General features: G+C 41.5%; 1 protein-coding gene across 6 annotated transcripts in view; it reads left to right on the forward strand.

Moving 5' to 3' along the window:
* The window catches only part of MAP4K3 (mitogen-activated protein kinase kinase kinase kinase 3), a 142,683-nt gene that overhangs the window by 35,823 nt on the left and 88,283 nt on the right, over positions 1-18,577 (forward strand). For 5 of the 6 annotated variants that reach the window (XM_073339816.1, XM_073339812.1, XM_073339813.1 and 2 more), the window contains 4 exons: positions 3,381-3,436; positions 13,530-13,577; positions 15,740-15,782; positions 17,296-17,368. In XM_073339816.1, coding sequence (XP_073195917.1) covers positions 3,381-3,436; positions 13,530-13,577; positions 15,740-15,782; positions 17,296-17,368 — 220 coding nt within the window. Of the gene's footprint in view, positions 1-3,380; positions 3,437-4,158; positions 4,205-13,529; positions 13,578-15,739; positions 15,783-17,295; positions 17,369-18,577 lie in introns of those variants that run through there. The other variant, XM_073339818.1, reaches the window with a different exon arrangement.

Here is an 18,577-nt window from a genome sequence, read left to right on the forward strand (position 1 = left end):
TTTTTAAAGAAGGACTGTGCTGGTAAGAGAGAGATAACTTGTGTGTTTTGATATACTGCTCCCTTGTTTGTCTTTAATTTTACAATATTTCTAATGTAAAAAATAAAATGAACATGCTTCCAGTCATGCAATTTTAGCATATCCACTTTTCTTCCAAGTTCGTATGAGCTTGGCTTTACTATATTACACATTATTACCTGTATATAGCTTGTATATTGGACCTATCATCATGAATGGTGTTGCTTGCATAGATAGATTGTTATGTACATTGATATTTGTATTAGAGTAGTGCTTAGAGGGTCTAAACAGGAATCAGGGCTTCATGCTGGGTGCTGTAAAGATGCAAAATACAAAGATAATCCCTGATCCAAACAGTTTACAAAACATGGTTTAAGATTAGATGCAACAGTTGGGCAAAACACTTAGGAGTTGGGAGGCGAATGATAAGGTAACAGTGAAATGAGCAATCCTCTGAAAACATCATGTATTGTTGCAAAAGTGAAAGGTTGCACTGTTGGACAAGAGTACAGCCCAGTTAAAAAGGGTCTTAGCTGAATGTGGAATGTTAATTGCTAGCTTTATTTGCATTACATTAGTTAAATCTATCGCTAAGGCTGTAAAAAAGTTGATTTTTTTTTTTTTTGTTCAAAAATTGTGGCCACAGTTTGTTAAAGCTGTGGTTCAAGGCATAAACACTACCTTCCAAAGTAGAGCAGCAGCACAGAAGAGATGACTCATGTCCTGGTTGGCTCTCAAAGGCAAGCATGATGGCGGGGAGGCTGGGGCAAATATAAGTGAGTGGTGCAATCTGGCACACAGGGTCACAATACCACTGAAATTTGTGATAACTGTAAAAGGTAAAAGTTGTAGTTTCTGCAACAAAATTGCAGCCCGTAATTTTCTTACAGCCCTATCTATCACACAATGGCAAGAATACATTAGTTGATAGAAATACATATTTATGTTAGAAAAGGCTTTGAAAAATGTTAGGATAATGGAAATATAAGAACAAGGATTTTATCACTCTGGCACTGGGACCTGCATGAAAGGGACAATATTCGAGGTAGCAAACGGGGATTTAATTGCAGCCCTGAAACAATCTTTCCAGATAAAGATCCACCCTAGGAACCTTCAAGCCACCAATATCTAAATTACAAAGACTTCTGTTGGAATTATTATTTATGCCAGCTATTACCACGACACTAGTTTAACCATAAATTCCTTTACTAAATCCAAAGGTCAAATGGGTATTTATGTAACTGCTCTAAACATGCTTACAACGCCTAAATAATAAGCAATTTACTACATCCAAACGGTAATAGAACATTGATAAGTACTTGATCAAGATACTTACAAACAGGCTACACCGAGAGGTGCATAGACCTATATTGGTCTGCTCCAACTTGGTCAGACAGTTTCTAGCAATGAACCCTGTAAGAGTTTACTTTTTTATACCCTTTAACAGACAAGTGGTGTCATTGCCAATTACTGTCTTCAGCTAAAATCCAGTTAGAGACAGTCCACCCTTATTTTTCAGTCTTAATCCAGATAAGACTTACAACCTCCTATCTTCCCAAGGCCTTTCTTCCCCTCCTTGTTGACCAGTTTTTCCATTGCACCTGGGTTCACATAGGGTTTAACACTGGTATGCGGGCTGGGATGGTTTATGCTGGATCCCTTTAAGACAGATTCTTTTTGTCTTATTTAAAACCATCTGCAGTCACCCCTGTCAGTCAGAAGCCTTCTTTTTAGAAAAATTTCCCTTATCTCGTTAGTTAATCTTTGAACCTGGCATCCTCCCTACTGCATTCCTTCTGGCCTTATAACTCATTATTTTCAAGGCCTGTCTTCTACTTGCTAGTCAAGGCCTTTCTTTACAACACACAGATACTAATCAAACTTAAGCTAACTCTAATTCTTTAATTTCATATTTATCCCACAACTTCCCAGCCAGTAGTATCATCTTCTGCACTGGAAAAGTAAAACAGCATACATACCTTCAGGTTTATCTCATAACAGTAATCAAACTGAAGGATCATTTTACATGCTCTGATCATTATAATGACCCAAGAAGTTATCTGAGTGGCCAACTCTGTCCTTGGCATTTCTGCTAACATTGATAAGAGCGTCAACTGTGATAATTTTTGTGATGTGGAAGACCTGCTCACTAGGAAATGAGCTTATTTCACATAAGTGGGTTGAACAGATGTCCTGTAGTAATGCTTTCCTGTAACTACTGATTTTGGCTTCAACCCTGCTATTTAGAGTGGAAGACTCTGTACTCGTTTAACTAATTTCCAAGCCATGTCTCAGTCCAATCAGACCTCAGGCCTCAACAATTAAATCCTTAGGCTATGTCTACACTACAATTAAACACCCACTGCTGACTCATGTCCGCTGACTTGGGCCCATGGGACTCGAGCTAAGGAACTGTTCAGCTGCAGTGTAGACGTTTGGGCTTGGGCTGGAGCCTGGACTCTGGGACTCTACCCGCTTGTGCGGTCTGAGGCTGGGCTCCCACCCACACCCAAACATTTACACTGCAATTAAACAGCCCCTTAGACTGCGCCCTGCTGGGTATGGCTACGCTTTCATAAAAGACGTGTGGCACGGCCACGTCTGGCCTGGGTCAACTGTCTCTAGACCTGTAAGCCTGTGGGGATGGATATCAGAGCCCAAGCTCCAGCCCAAACCCAAACATCTACACTAAAATTTGTAGCCTGGCAGCTTGAACCCTGTGAGCCCAAGTCTGTTGACCTCTGCTCTGAGACTTGGCGTCGCTGTTTTTCTGTTGCAATGTAGGTGTACCCTAAGAGGTAACACCAAAGGATTTCCGTATACTCTAGTTCCCTGGTAATTATATTTCTCAAAATATCCATGCATTCGTGTCATTTAGTTATCCAGATTTACCTGATTCCAGAACTCCATGCTTCCAAAATGTAAGTCCTATTTTATTTGAAGATCCTCAGGAAAGGGAAGACCGATTTAGATTTGTTCTCAAGTTTCATATTGCAAGGTGGTGTGTTTTGTGTGAAGATTGGGAGTTTCAAAGGAGCCTAAGCAAGTTAAGCACCCAGCTTCTAATAGATTTCAGTGGGACGTGAGCACCTAACTCTCTTAATCTCCTTTGAGAAATCCCAGCCTCCATCTATATTTCTTCTGTTTACTTCGTCAAATTCGAAAAGTTTGTGAGGAGGGTTGCTATTCTTTTTTAGAATCATTTAGTTTCAGGGTAAAAATGGTACAACTGGAGCCACAGAACATAGACTAGTGCTTCTGTGTGTGTCTGCTGAACTTGTGCGAATCACAACACCAGGAAAAAATTAAACAATTTTTGTGTTTAAAAAAAAAAATTAAAAAGTATATTTTCTTTCTTGCAGTGACTGGACCACTTTCAGAACAGCAGATTGCCTATGTTAGCAGAGAAACACTACAGGTAGCGAACATTCTAATTTGTACATAATTTAATCTTCTGGGAAAAATAAAAGGACTAAAAACATCTGATCATCTGGAAGAGTCATGTTAATACCAAGTTTCAGAGTAACAGCCGTGTTAGTCTGTATTCGCAAAAAGAAAAGGAGTACTTGTGGCACCTTAGAGACTAACCAATTTATTTGAGCATAAGCTTTCGTGAGCTACAGCTCACTTCATCGGATGCATACTGTGGAAAGTGTAGAAGATCTTCTTTTATACACACAAAGCATGAAAAAATACCTTCCCCCACCCCACTCTCCTGCTGGCAATAGCTTATCTAAAGTGACCACTCTCCTTATAATGTGTATGATAATCAAGGTGGGCCATTTCCAGCACAAATCCAGGGTTTAACAAGAACATCGGGGGGAGGGAGGGGTTTAGGAAAAAACAAGGGGAAATAGGTTACCTTGCATAATGACTTAGCCACTCCCAGTCTCTATTCAAGCCTAAGTTAATTGTATCCAATTTGCAAATGAATTCCAATTCAACAGTTTCTCGCTGGAGTCTGGATTTGAAGTTTTTTTGTTGAAGAATTGCAACTTTCATGTCTGTGATTGCGTGACCAGAGAGATTGAAGTGTTTTCCGACTGGTTTATGAATGTTATAATTCTTGACATCTGATTTGTGTCCATTTATTCTTTTACATAGAGACTGTCCAGTTTGACCAATGAACATGGCAGAGGGGCATTGCTGGCACATGATGGCATATATCACATTGGTGGATGTGCAGGTGAACGAGCCTCTGATAGTGTGGCTGATGTGATTAGGCCCTGTGATGGTGTCTCCTGAATAGATATGTGGGCACAGTTGGCAACGGGCTTTGTTGCAAGGATAGGTTCCTGGGTTAGTGGTTCTGTTGTGTGGTATGTGGTTGCTGGTGAGTATTTGCTTCAGGTTGGGGGGCTGTCTGTAGGCAAGGACTGGCCTGTCTCCCAAGATTTGTGAGAGTGTTGGGTCATCCTTCAGGATAGGTTGTAGATCCTTAATAATGCGTTGGAGGGGTTTTAGTTGGGGGCTGAAGGTGACGGCTAGTGGCGTTCTGTTATTTTCTTTGTTAGGCCTGTCCTGTAGTAGGTGACTTCTGGGAACTCTTCTGGCTCTATCAGTCTGTTTCTTCACTTCCGCAGGTGGGTATTGTAGTTGTAAGAATGCTTGATAGAGCTCTTGTAGGTGTTTGTCTCTGTCTGAGGGGTTGGAGCAAATGCGGTTGTATTGCAGAGCTTGGCTGTAGACGATGGATCGTGTGGTGTGGTCGGGGTGAAAGGTGGAGGCATGTAGGTAGGAATAGCGGTCAGTAGGTTTCCGGTATAGGGTGGTGTTTATGTGACCATTGTTTATTAGCACTGTAGTGTCCAGGAAGTGGATCTCTTGTGTGGACTGGACCAGGCTGAGGTTGATGGTGGGATGGAAATTGTTGAAATCATGGTGGAATTCCTCAAGGGCTTCTTTTCCATGGGTCCAGATGATGAAGATGTCATCAATATAGCGCAAGTAGAGTAGGGGTGTTAGGGGACGAGAGCTGAGGAAGCGTTGTTCTAAGTCAACCATAAAAATGTTGGCATACTGTGGGGCCATGCGGGTACCCATAGCAGTGCCGCTGATCTGAAGGTATACATTGTCCCCAAATGTAAAATAGTTATGGGTAAGGACAAAGTCACAAAGTTCAGCCACCAGGTTAGCTGTGACATTATCGGGGATAGTGTTCTTGACGGCTTGTAGTCCATCTTTGTGTGGAATGTTGGTGTAGAGGGCTTCTACATCCATAGTGGGCAGGATGGTGTTATCAGGAAGATCACCGATGGATTGTAGTTTCCTCAGGAAGTCATAGAATCATAGAATATCAGGGTTGGAAGGGACCCCAGAAGGTCATCTAGTCCAACCCCCTGCTCAAAGCAGGACCAATTCCCAGTTAAATCATCCCAGCCAGGGCTTTGTCAAGCCTGACCTTAAAAACCTCTAAGGAAGGAGATTCTACCACCTCCCTAGGTAACGCATTCCAGTGTTTCACCACCCTCTTAGTGAAAAAGTTTTTCCTAATATCCAATCTAAACCTCCCCCACTGCAACTTGAGACCATTACTCCTCGTTCTGTCATCTGCTACCATTGAGAACAGTCTAGAGCCATCCTCTTTGGAACCCCCTTTCAGGTAGTTGAAAGCAGCTATCAAATCCCCCCTCATTCTTCTCTTCTGCAGGCTAAACAATCCCAGCTCCCTCAGCCTCTCCTGATAACTCATGTGTTCCAGTCCCCTAATCATTTTTGTTGCCCTTCGCTGGACTCTCTCCAATTTATCCACATCCTTCTTGAAGTGTGGGGCCCAAAACTGGACACAGTACTCCAGATGAGGCCTCACCAATGTCGAATAGAGGGGAACGATCACGTCCCTCGATCTGCTCGCTATGCCCCTACTTATACATCCCAAAATGCCATTGGCCTTCTTGGCAACAAGGGCACACTGCTGACTCATATCCAGCTTCTCGTCCACTGTCACCCCTAGGTCCTTTTCTGCAGAACTGCTGCCTAGCCATTCGGTCCCTAGTCTGTAGCTGTGCATTGGGTTCTTCCGTCCTAAGTGCAGGACCCTGCACTTATCCTTATTGAACCTCATCAGATTCCTTTTGGCCCAATCTTCCAATTGGTCTAGGTCCTTCTGTATCCTATCCCTCCCCTCCAGCGTATCTACCACTCCTCCCAGTTTAGTATCATCCGCAAATTTGCTGAGAGTGCAATCCACACCATCTTCCAGATCATTTATGAAGATATTGAATAAAACCGGCCCCAGGACCGACCCTTGGGGCACTCCACTTGATACCGGCTGCCAACTAGACATGGAGCCATTGATCACTACCCGTTGAGCCCGACAATTTAGCCAGCTTTCTACCCACCTTATAGTGCATTCATCCAGCCCATACTTCCTTAACTTGCTGACAAGAATACTATGGGAGACCGTGTCAAAAGCTTTGCTAAAGTCAAGAAACAATACATCCACTGCTTTCCCTTCATCCACAGAACCAGTAATCTCATCATAAAAGGCGATTAGATTAGTCAGGCATGACCTTCCCTTGGTGAATCCATGCTGGCTGTTCCTGATCACTTTCCTCTCATGCAAGTGCTTCAGGATTGATTCTTTGAGGACCTGCTCCATGATTTTTCCAGGGACTGAGGTGAGGCTGACTGGCCTGTAGTTCCCAGGATCTTCCTTCTTCCCTTTTTTAAAGATTGGCACTACATTAGCCTTTTTCCAGTCATCCGGGACTTCCCCGGTTCGCCACGAGTTTTCAAAGATAATGGCCAGTGGCTCTGCAATCACAGCCGCCAATTCCTTCAGCACTCTCGGATGCAACTCGTCCGGCCCCAGGGACTTGTGCACGTCCAGCTTTTCTAAATAGTCCCTAACCGCCTCTATCTCCACAGAGGGCTGGCCATCTCTTCCGCATTTTGTGATGCCCAGCGCAGCAGTCTGGGAGCTGACCTTGTTAGTGAAAACAGAGGCAAAAAAAGCATTGAATACATTAGCTTTTTCCACATCCTCTGTCACTAGGTTGCCTCCCTCATTCAGTAAGGGGCCCACACATTCCTTGGCTTTCTTCTTGTTGCCAACATACCTGAAGAAACCCTTCTTGTTACTCTTGACATCTCTGGCTAGCTGCAGCTCCAGGTGCGATTTGGCCCTCCTGATAACATTCCTACATGCCCGAGCAATATTTTTATACTCTTCCCTGGTCATATGTCCAACCTTCCACTTCTTGTAAGCTTCTTTTTTATGTTTAAGATCCGCTAGGATTTCACCATTAAGCCAAGTTGGTCGCCTGCCATATTTACTATTCTTTCGACTCATCGGGATGGTTTGTCCCTGTAACCTCAACAGGGATTCCTTGAAATACAGCCAGCTCTCCTGGACTCCTTTCCCCTTCAAGTTAGTCCCCCAGGGGATCCTGGCCATCCGTTCCCTGAGGGAGTCGAAGTCTGCTTTCCTGAAGTCCAGGGTCCGTATCCTGCTGCTTACCTTTGTTCCCTGCGTCAGGATCCTGAACTCAACCAACTCATGGTCACTGCCTCCCAGATTCCCATCCACTTTTGCTTCCCCCACTAATTCTACCCGGTTTGTGAGCAGCAGGTCAAGAAAAGCACCCCCCCTAGTTGGCTCCTCTAGCACTTGCGCCAGGAAATTGTCCCCTACGCTTTCCAAAAACTTCCTGGATTGTCTATGCACCGCTGTATTGCTCTCCCAGCAGATATCAGGAAAATTAAAGTCACCCATGAGAATCAGGGCATGTGATCTAGTAGCTTCCGTGAGCTGCCGGAAGAAAGCCTCATCCACCTCATCCCCCTGGTCCGGTGGTCTATAGCAGACTCCCACCACTACATCACTCTTGTTGCACACACTTCTAAACTTAATCCAGAGACACTCAGGTTTTTCTGCAGTTTCGTACCGGAGCTCTGAGCAGTCATACTGCTCCCTTACATACAGTGCTACTCCCCCACCTTTTCTGCCCTGCCTGTCCTTCCTGAACAGTTTATAACCATCCATGACAGTACTCCAGTCATATGAGTTATCCCACCAAGTCTCTGTTATTCCGATCACGTCATAGTTCCTTGACATCACCAGGACCTCCAGTTCTCCCTGCTTGTTTCCAAGGCTTTGTGCATTTGTATATAAGCACTTGAGATAACCTGTTGATCGCCCCTCATTGCCAGTATGAGGCAGGAGCCCTCCCCTCACAGACATTCCTGCCTGTGCTTCCTCCCGGTATCCCGCTTTCCCACTTACCTCAGGGCTTTGGTCTCCTTCCCCCGGTGAACCTAGTTTAAAGCCCTCCTCACTAGGTTAGCCAGCCTGCTGGCAAAGATGCTCTTCCCTCTCTTCGTAAGATGGAGCCCGTCTCTACCCAGCACTCCTCCTTCATGGAACACCATCCCATGGTCAAAGAAACCAAAGCCTTCTCTCCGACACCATCTGCGTAGCCATTCGTTGACTTCCACGATTCGACGCTCCCTACCTAGGCCTTTTCCTTCCACGGGGAGGATGGACGAGAACACCACTTGCGCCTCCAACTCCTTTATTCTTCTTCCTAGAGCCACATAGTCCGCAGTGATCCGCTCAAGGTCATTCTTGGCAGTATCATTGGTGCCCACGTGGAGAAGCAGGAAGGGGTAGCGATCCAAGGGCTTGATGAGTCTCGGCAGTCTCTCCGTCACATCACGAATCTTAGCCCCTGGCAAGCAGCAGACTTCTCGGTTTTCCCGGTCAGGGCGGCAGATAGATGACTCAGTCCCCCGGAGGAGAGAGTCCCCGACCACCACCACCCGCCTTCTCCTCTTGGGGGTGGTGGTCGTGGAACCCCCAACCTCAGGACAGCGCATCTCATGCCTTCCAACCAGCGGAGTCTCCTTCTGCTTTCTCGCCCCAGACATATCATCTGGTCCACTCTCCGCAACGATACCTGTGGAGAGAACATGAAAGCGGTTAGTTACCTGTGTCTGTGTTACTGGAACCCGGACATTCCGCTTACCTCTTCTGGAGGTCACATGTTGCCAAGCTTCTTCACTGGTCTCTTGGCTCCTCTGTGCAACCTGCTCTATATCTGTAGAGCTTTGTGCCCCTAGAAGCCTATCCTGAGTTTCGTCCAGGAAATCCTCAGTTTCCCGTATGCAACGCAGGGTTGTTATCTGTTGCTCCAGACCTTCAATCTTCTCTTCCAATATGGAGACCAGCTTGCACTTTGTACAGACAAAGTCGCTTCTGTCCTGTGGAAGAAAGACAAACATGGCACATCCAGTGCAGGTCACAACAGCTGAACCCCCCCCTTCCATATCACCTTCCTACTATGAGCTTCCTCAGAGCGGTTTGCAAGACGTAAGCCTCACTGGGCTCCCTCCAGGCGAACTCCCAGGCAAACTCCTGCTGTGTGCTGCTCTGCTGTCCCCGCTGCTCAGCTGGTTCTCCGCCGCTCAGCTGGTTCGCGAAGCTCTGGCTATTTTTAAACAGCCAGGCTTCCCTGTCGCAAACAGACAGACACCCTACTGCCCGCCCCCTGCAGGCTAGCAGCCAATCAGACACTCACTCCGGCTCTCACACTGCCCCCCCAGCAAACACACGCTCGGATACTTCCTCAGCAAGCAAACAAACACAGACTCGGATACTTACCAGTCCCAGGCAAACTCCTGCTGTGTGCTGCTCTGCTGTCCCCGCTGCTCAGCTGGTTCTCCGCCGCTCAGCTGGTTCGCGAAGCTCTGGTTCTGGTTCGCGAAGTGGTGTCTCGAAGGTAGCTGGGAGTGCTGGTAGCGTAAGGCCTGAGGAAGGAGTCTACATAGCCAGACAGTCCTGCTGTCAGTGTGCCAATGCCTGAGATGATGGGGCACCCAGGATTTCCAGGTTTATGGATCTTGGGTAGTAGATGGAATATCCCAGGTCGGAGTTCCAGGGGTGTGTCTGTGCGGATTTGATCTTGTGCTTTTTCAGGGAGTTTCTTGAGCAAATGCTGTAGTTTCTTTTGGTAACTTTCAGTGGGATCAGAAGGTAATGGCTTGTAGAAAGTGGTGTTGGAGAGCTGTCGAGCAGCCTCTTGTTCATATTCCGACCTATTCATGATGACAACAGCACCTCCTTTGTCAGCCTTTTTGATTAAGATGTCAGAGTTGTTTCTGAGGCTGTGGATGGCATTGTGTTCCGCATGGCTGAGGTTATGGGGCAAGTGATGCTGCTTTTCCACAATTTCAGCCCGTGCACGTCGGCGGAAGCACTCTATGTAGAAGTTCAGTCTGCTGTTTCGACCTTCAGGAGTCCACCTAGAATCCTTCTTTTTGTAGTGTTGGTAGGGAGGTCTCTGTGGATTAGTATGTTGTTCAGAGGTATGTTGGAAATATTCCTTGAGTCGGAGACGTCGAAAATAGGATTTTAGGTCACCACAGAACTGTATCATGTTCTTGGGGGTGGAGGGGCAGAAGGAGAGGCCCCGAGATAGGACAGCTGCTTCTGCTGGGCTGAGTATAGTTGGGTAGGTTAACAATATTGCTGGGTGGGTTGAGGGAACCATTGCTGTGCCCCTTGTGGCATGTAGTAGTTTAGAAAGTTTAGTGTCCTTTTTCTTTTGTAGTTACTCTATCTTTTGCTAAAGAGAAGATCCTGTATAATAGCCTTCACAAAATGTAGAATTATTCTGTCATCTGGTTCAAGTTATTGCAGAGCTGTTTAAAAGAAGGTTAGGACCTTTCATCTTCCCTGTAGTCATGAAATTGGCAGTGGAAGATTGAAGACTGGGAGAAGCTGTTAAATTTGAATTAAAAATGAAGCAACTACATATGCATTTGTCCATGTGTGCATAATTGCATTAAATAAGATATTTGATTTATACCATAGATCAGTAGAGAATTTGAAAACTCAGTTTTGGATATGTAAATGAGTTATTGGTCTTTTCTTAGAAAATATACCCATATGTCTTAGTTTATTTACAGGATACATATTTCTTTGTTTAGAAAACTCCAGGCAACAGTGTGTGGTCTCTTGCATTTAGTTATTGTTTTGGGGAAACTTTGATTCCATTTTATTCTTCTAGTCTGAGAGTCTTGAGATCTCTCTCAAATGGGGCATTTCTTTAGCTATATAGGATGAGATTTTTGGGGTTATTAATTTTTGATTGTTTGAGAAAATAACATGTTCTCCTTTAGTGTGTCTTTATTGCTTTGGAAAAATAAATGAAGTACCTCACACACACATTATTGGAATGTTTTATGAATGAATGTTTTTGTAGATTATGAAATTGTCCCTTAATGCATGTATGATATTAAAACTACAATATTTTGACAAAATATAACATTCATAGGTTCTAATATGTTTAAAATAAGCAAAATTTATAGTTCAGTCATCCTCATCAATCAAAAGTCTGAGGAAAATATATCTTGTATCACTCCCTATAAGTCAACAGGCTTAGTCCAAGGCCTCCAAAACCAAGGTGGGAAATCGAGGTCCCATTGAAGTTGATAGAAGTTTTGCCACCGCCTTCAGTGGGGCCAGAATTTCACCGTGGGGTGCCTAAAGTTAGGCTACAAGTCCATGTTTAGGAATCTTAAAAAAGGGAATTTATTTCACAAGTGCTTCCCAGCAGCTCCCATTGAAATCAGCAGGAGGGGCTGTGTAGTCATCACTTTTGGAAATCTGTTCACTTAGGTGCCTAAATACGGACTTTTAAGGGTCTACCGTTAGGCATCTGGTTTCTGAAGCCTTGGCCGTGCGTTCTTTTAGATCAGTGTTGGAAGTGAGCGAATTGTTGACCCAGTTCTGCAACAGCCCCAAGACATTTAAATCTAGGGGCTATTAGTAAAACTGTTGAAGCTGATGTCAGCTGTATTTCTATAAGAAAATACCTATTTCTCCAAAGATACTCATTCCCACGTTTGGGTCCAGGTCCTTGCATGCACACATGGTGGGAATTCTCATTTCAAAAATCTGAATTGCTGGTTCCAGCTGGTTGTGTTGCATGCCAACGATGCTCAGGAACCTAGATTCCCTTTGGTGCCCCAATGATCTGTTCTTTTCTCTCATGGTCGATTTAAGGAGTTCCAGTCGGGAGCACTGACTAGCTCTCCAGCTAAATTGCATTCAGGCTATTGATGAGCTGACAAAAAAGGGAAAAACACCTCCCAAAAGCATATCCTTGCTAGTGCTCCTATCTGTCTAGGTATTTATGCCATGCTCATCATCTGAGCAGCTAACAAATCTTAGACAATCCCTATCTTTTTGTCCTCCACCAGTCAGTGGTTTGCTTTTATCACTGTATGAAGGCTATTTCAAAGAAGTGGGGCTTATTTTTGAATATGAAGATGGTAATATTCACAGTAGTCCCAGTTTTTTCCAACCATGAGTTCTGTAGTCTTGGTCCACTTGCCAAAGTAGGTCTCTGTCCCACACTTAAGTGTTTCTGTCTTGAGTTCTGGAGAAATGTAGCCATTATAAGAGTTCGTAACTGCCAAGAGTGAGACAGTTCAACTGCAGCCAATCTCAGAGGATTTTGGAACCTTGTACTTGATTCTGGCTACTCACTGAATACAGTGCAGAGAGTGGAACACTGAAGCTGGTGTGCTCTCAGTAGCCTGCGTTGTCATCAGGATCAATTTCTTCCCGTTCATCCCACCACCTTTTGATGTTCAAGTCTGGATGCATTGCTGAGGCACTGTGGGTCAGCCCCAAGCAGCTTCTCTGCTCGGTGGTGTTTAGACATGAGTATTTTTAGCTACAGTTCTCTCAGAGCCTTTAGCTGAACTTAGTCTTATGTGCAGTTGATGCTCTCCAATTTTGTATTCTTTATCATTTCAAATATGGACGAAGAAAGCTGGTTCACTGAATTCAGGAATGCCATGATTGTAGTCATACAATTTCCCTTATGGATGTTCAGTATTATGTTTTTTGGTTCAACAATGACCATGATTGACTGGAGTGCACCATCCGTTCTTGGATATTAACTCATTCCATGTGTCAGATCCTGGAGGAAGCACCTAAAATGCCCCCTACAGAAATTCCACTAAGTTTGATAAATAGACCAGAGTTGAGCTTCTGCATTGGGCACAAAGGCTCTATACACTTGGGGGTTAATTGAAAATCTGTATCTAAGCACATGATCTATACAATAGGTGTATAACTAGTGGACACTGAGATAAAGCAGTGATAGATACTTTAGAAATATCTAAATGTTGCACAACAGAAATGGCACTCTACATGCCCAGGACAATATTCTCACTCTCCTTGTGTTCCTGGTATGAATGTGGTGCTCTTTATATTTATTTACTGATCTTTTCCCCTGTTCATTCTTTGTCCTATCTCTAAATTGGCTGCTGCTGGATAAGTACAGTTTGAATGTATGATTGTTAAAATCTAGAGTTTCATTCTCATATCACAACCAGCCAAAACAGTATTTATTAACTTCAGTAAATCACTGAATTGTATCCTAAACCTTATTCTTTTAATCTAGTAAATAATTTTCTGTAAAATGAAAAATGTTTAAGGCTAAATAATGGTGTAAGTATTTTCTTTAACTAAAGACCTTGTTCTTAAACTGCAGGGATTATATTATCTTCATAGTAAAGGAAAAATGCACAGAGACATAAAGGTAAGTCAATTTGTTTTATTTTTATTCCCTTAAAATTAAAAAAGCTACTCTCACAATTAGCTGAATATTGTTACGTATCCATTTTCAGAGAAATATTTAAGAATCGCTACTAACTAACCTTTTTTTTTTACGTAATCTTTTATTGGGGTTCAGTAGTCACTTCTGTAAAAAAGAGGGAAAAAAGTAGGACATTTACAAAATGTATACTTGGAGAATAATTCAGTTTTTTTGTCACTTAGATCAAACAGAGCACTTACTTGGGGCTAAATTGTGGCATTTAGCCACTGCACTGCCTTAGGAGAAATAGAGACACTTATTACCTTGGGGGAGCATTTTCAGTTGTGCTGGAGGAAAGTGGGAGGAGGATTTAATCTTTGATATATGTTTAAGGTGCAGCATACACCTCCCTTTGCACCAGCCAGCAGGGTGGAGTCATGGCAAGGCCAAACCCAACTTTTGGGGGCATAATTTAGGGCAGGAGCTGCTATTCTGTATGGCACTTACGGGGTGGTGGGTGGCAAGTTGAATTAACCCTTACATCACAACTCATAGCAAAAAAAAAACAAACAAAAAAACCCACCACACAAAAAACCAAACAAAACCCCTCAGATACTGTTTTTAAATCTTGAATTTTAAACATTTATTTGAAAATTCACTTTAAATCCTTGTGATATTGGCAAAATATATAGGCAAACTTGTGAGACCTAGGTGCCTTAGTGCAAGTGACCTGGTTTTCAAACATTGTGACTAGCTCCCATTTATCTCAGTGGGATATATGGGAACTCAGCAATTGTGAAGATCAGATCATTTGTATTTAGGAGCACAACTGGATTGTAGTACTACTTGTGATTAGCCACAGAATTATGTACTATGTTCCAGTCACAAGGTCTATCAGTTACACTTGCACAAAGCTTTTCAAAGCTATTGGGTTGCATGGGTGTACTGAGGGCCTGCTTTGTCCTTTTGTATAAAAACTGGTAATCAGAAAAACAAGCTGTACTTTGGAAAATCTACTTGGCTTTTTCACACACCAACTTGTCTAAATCAGTTTATCGCCTCCTTCCTGTTTAGCTCTGCCTTAGCCAGCTTCTCCCTTAACTGAGTTCTACCCTTAGCCAGCCTCTTTATTCAGCTTAAGCTTGTTCCATATCCTTTGTAACAGGTAATTATAATGGAATCTGGCGTGAAGGATCCATTTTGAGCATATGTTCTGGTTGTTAAATCCAAATACACTGCATGTAGCCTCACAACAGTGTACTTTCCAAATCCAGCACAAGCAAAATCACTGTTTTCCTAGGCATTTTAATATCAAGGCAGGTCCATCAGATTACGAGTGAGGATCTCAAAATGGGACAAAACTGTTTTTCTTTTGGAAATATAAATCTGCTTTCCTGTTGGATCTTTATAACTTGCCTATTAATGAGTGTAGATTGAGAAGGGAAAGTAAGATTTAATCAATAGAGGCAAATGGTCACAAAACTAATTCTGCTGTTTGGGAGAGGATTTCATAACTAATGGGAATCTGAGTTGCATAGACATTTACGGCTACAATAAAATTTACAGAGTATTTGTGAACATGGGGGTCCCATAACCTAATGTTGTTGTCATTTCACTTTTACAAATATTCTGTTAATAAAATTTCAGATTCTTCAAACACTTAGTCTTTCGTGGTTTGTCCTCTGCTGTCAATTTTATCTCAAAACATACATATTTTCTTTGCCTTTATATCTTAATTTGTCTCTCCTTGCTGCTGTGGTATTTGAGAGCCCAGTTTTGCATCACTTTATTATAGAAGTAATGGTTTCAGATGAAGTTCAAACTTTGTAACTGTGTTACAATTAGGTCTCCAGAGTTAAGTAAGGGTGGGAGATTATTTGGAGAGACAAGGGATTTGACTTTTTTTAGTTGCTGGTTTTACTGAGCGGGGTTTATAATAAATTGTACTGTTGCACCTATAGTGGTATTTGTGATTTATTTTTAAATTATATCAAGGGCCTCTAGAACATACAGGTAGGTGTTCTCTTAGTAAATTGAAATAAATTAAATAAAATATAGAATATAGGTAATATTTGATGCTAGGGTTTATATTCCAGAGCATAAAGAAGCATAATGTTAAAAAAAAAGCTACACCTTTTAATTGAATTCTTTTTCTCTCTTTTAAGGGAGCAAATATTCTTTTAACAGATAATGGCCATGTAAAATTAGGTAAGTACTTCAGAAATCTGTATCAGATTATACTGCACAAAATACTAAAAAATACTGCAGATTATAAAAACTTTTTTGAATTCTCATCCAAGAATGCCAAAATGTTATATAATACTGGTAAACTTCAGTGAGGGGGGTATTATTAGGACTATTCTTTTCATTGATGAGGTCTCAGTTGTGGTTGAATTGGTGCATAAGTGTGCACAACTGGCTAATCAGACTATAGCTTTGGAAATCAGTTGAAAGACATACTCCCATAGTGAATTAGTCTGACATTGAAAAGGTGGGCTAAAAATTAAATCCTTTAATAAATTTCATTTTAATAAATGCACCTGTCAAGTCTCAGAAATATGAAAACTACCTCCAAAGGCTGCATAAATATATGAATCTAAAAGCGTATATCAGAAAATCCTTATGAATATACTTACCAGAATCTATTTAAAAAAATTAAATATTTTTCATAGGTACAGGAATATATTGCATTACATTTCAAATTAAGTTTATACAGTTACTCAGAATTATAGGAAAAATGTTAACTAATAAAACATATTATTGATCATATTAACTGCCTTCTATGTATTGCAAGAGTAGAAAATGAGAACTCTCAATACTTATTTCTTTTTAATTTATTTTAACTTTAACATGGGTGATATGATTTCCCAGTTAGAATAGGTTAGCAACCAGGAAGGGAAAGAACACTTTTGTTTTAAAAACGAATGAAGAGAAAAATACCATCGTAAAAGAAACTGATTCACACTTAGTCACATTTTATAATTCATTTTATTCAAGCACAATATTAGGGGTTAGGTGTTTTGTTAATGTCTTCATTTGTAGTTTAAATCTGTTTTATCTTTAAACTGATGTTGATTACTTTTCCAGAAGACTTTCTTAAACTTAACCATGTTGTGGTGTTCAAGAAGTGTTAATATCCTTGGTCAGTTACAACTGCCTTTGACTGCCCTTCTATTTTTGTAGTGACAAAGATTATTTTAAAACATTATCAATATTAATATTTCTGGTCATGTTTTACATTAACAAAATAAACATTTATTTTATGATCAGCATTAATATATGTCGTATTACACGTCTCGTATGAAGACGTGTCTCAGTTCTTTACAAAAGTTTCCCAAGTAGCGATATAGCGTGTGCTCTCAGCAGAGCGGAGCGAATGGAAATAACTTTCTTCAGAGGATTTTTAAAGGGTTTATTACATGGACAGATGGTATAAAATTCATAGGTGTACTCTAACATGGGAACATATACATATTTGTGTCTGTTAGGACTTCTACACTGCAATTCCTTCATCATGTTTCTTGTGGTGTGTGTTTGGCAGGATGGCTGGGAGAAGGTGATTCTATGGAAATTTATGATGGATCCTATAAAAACCTCATTAGCTTCTGTGTCCCTAGATATTTAGAAGTTCTTACTACAAAGAAGCTTAACTCTCCTGTTGATATTTAATTACTTGCTTTTGATCATTACTTCATTAATTAATTATCTTCATTTTTTATAGCTGATTTTGGAGTATCTGCACAGATAACAGCTACAATTGCCAAAAGGAAATCTTTCATTGGCACTCCATATTGGTAATTGTTTTACTTGATTGTCAATGTAATAGTAACTTTTACAATACCAAAAATAATTTGTATAAAAAGACATTTCTGTACTTAATTTCCTGGTTAGACTAAGCATTTTGAGAGTCTCAGCTTATTGCTCGTCTATTTTATTTTTTTTAACAACTTATACCAAATATTAAACTTAACTAAACACCAGAATGTTGTGGCCAGAGTACTGTGATGCTCTGAAAAACAGTTGTATCAGCTATATACGTCATCACCATTGACTAATATCAGTCATTGAATCTAATTTTAAAGTTCTCCCTGGAGTTTCACCCCTTTAATTCTGATCTTGCAAATACTTTTTCTACCCATCCATTTAGGTTTCAAATGTTTCTTTTCACTGACATGCTTTTCCTGGAACTCTTCACAGTTGGGAGGAGTTTTTTCACTTGTTTGTGTCAACAGATGTGCTTACTATGTCTGGAATGCTCTTCTCAGCCACATGCTCTTCAAATCTTGCTTTAAAAACCTTCCTATTTGCTTTAGTCTATTAAATTAAATCCCACTCACCTTTCCCTTCCACTAGTACTTCACACCCTTTTATTCTTTTCTCAGCCTACAAGTATATTTACTTGCATATTTATCATTTTTAAATTTCAGCTTTTTCTTTTACTCCATCTATGTACTGGAAATGACTTTCCCTGGCTGCCTTTAAGAGAGTTGTGTATATTTACTGTAAAACATTATTTCTCTGTTCTGTGCTGCTTTGAAAAGTATTTTGAGATCCTTTGTGTGAAAACATGATGTACAAATATGTATATATTAGCACAAGTCTCTCCATTCAGATTTGTATTCTTGAAATATGCCCTTGAACTAGGTGTTCAAACTCTTCCATAGTGTGGGCTATATTTTTAATATATAGCGTCACATGGACCCACCTTCCTTTCACGGTAGTACAAAACCACCTTCCACTCATGATTGCCTAAATGGATTGTGGCTCTCTGTTTCCTGGCTGAGGTGCCTGGGTGACTGTAAAGCTGATCATATTGGTCTCTAACACAAACCACTATGTAGCTGCCAAGTTTTGTCAGTGTCCTTAAGTAATATTTCAGGTTGACTTGCATAATTGTAAATAATTTACATATAATCATGAACATCACTTTTGAAAATATTGTGTGGATTTAATGCTGGTAAGACACCAGTTTTACTTTGGAGGGCTCCATTGAGCAGTGGGAG

The sequence above is a fragment of the Lepidochelys kempii genome, chromosome 3 (genome assembly GCF_965140265.1).
Source record: "Lepidochelys kempii isolate rLepKem1 chromosome 3, rLepKem1.hap2, whole genome shotgun sequence".
Classification (NCBI taxonomy): domain Eukaryota; kingdom Metazoa; phylum Chordata; order Testudines; family Cheloniidae; genus Lepidochelys; species Lepidochelys kempii.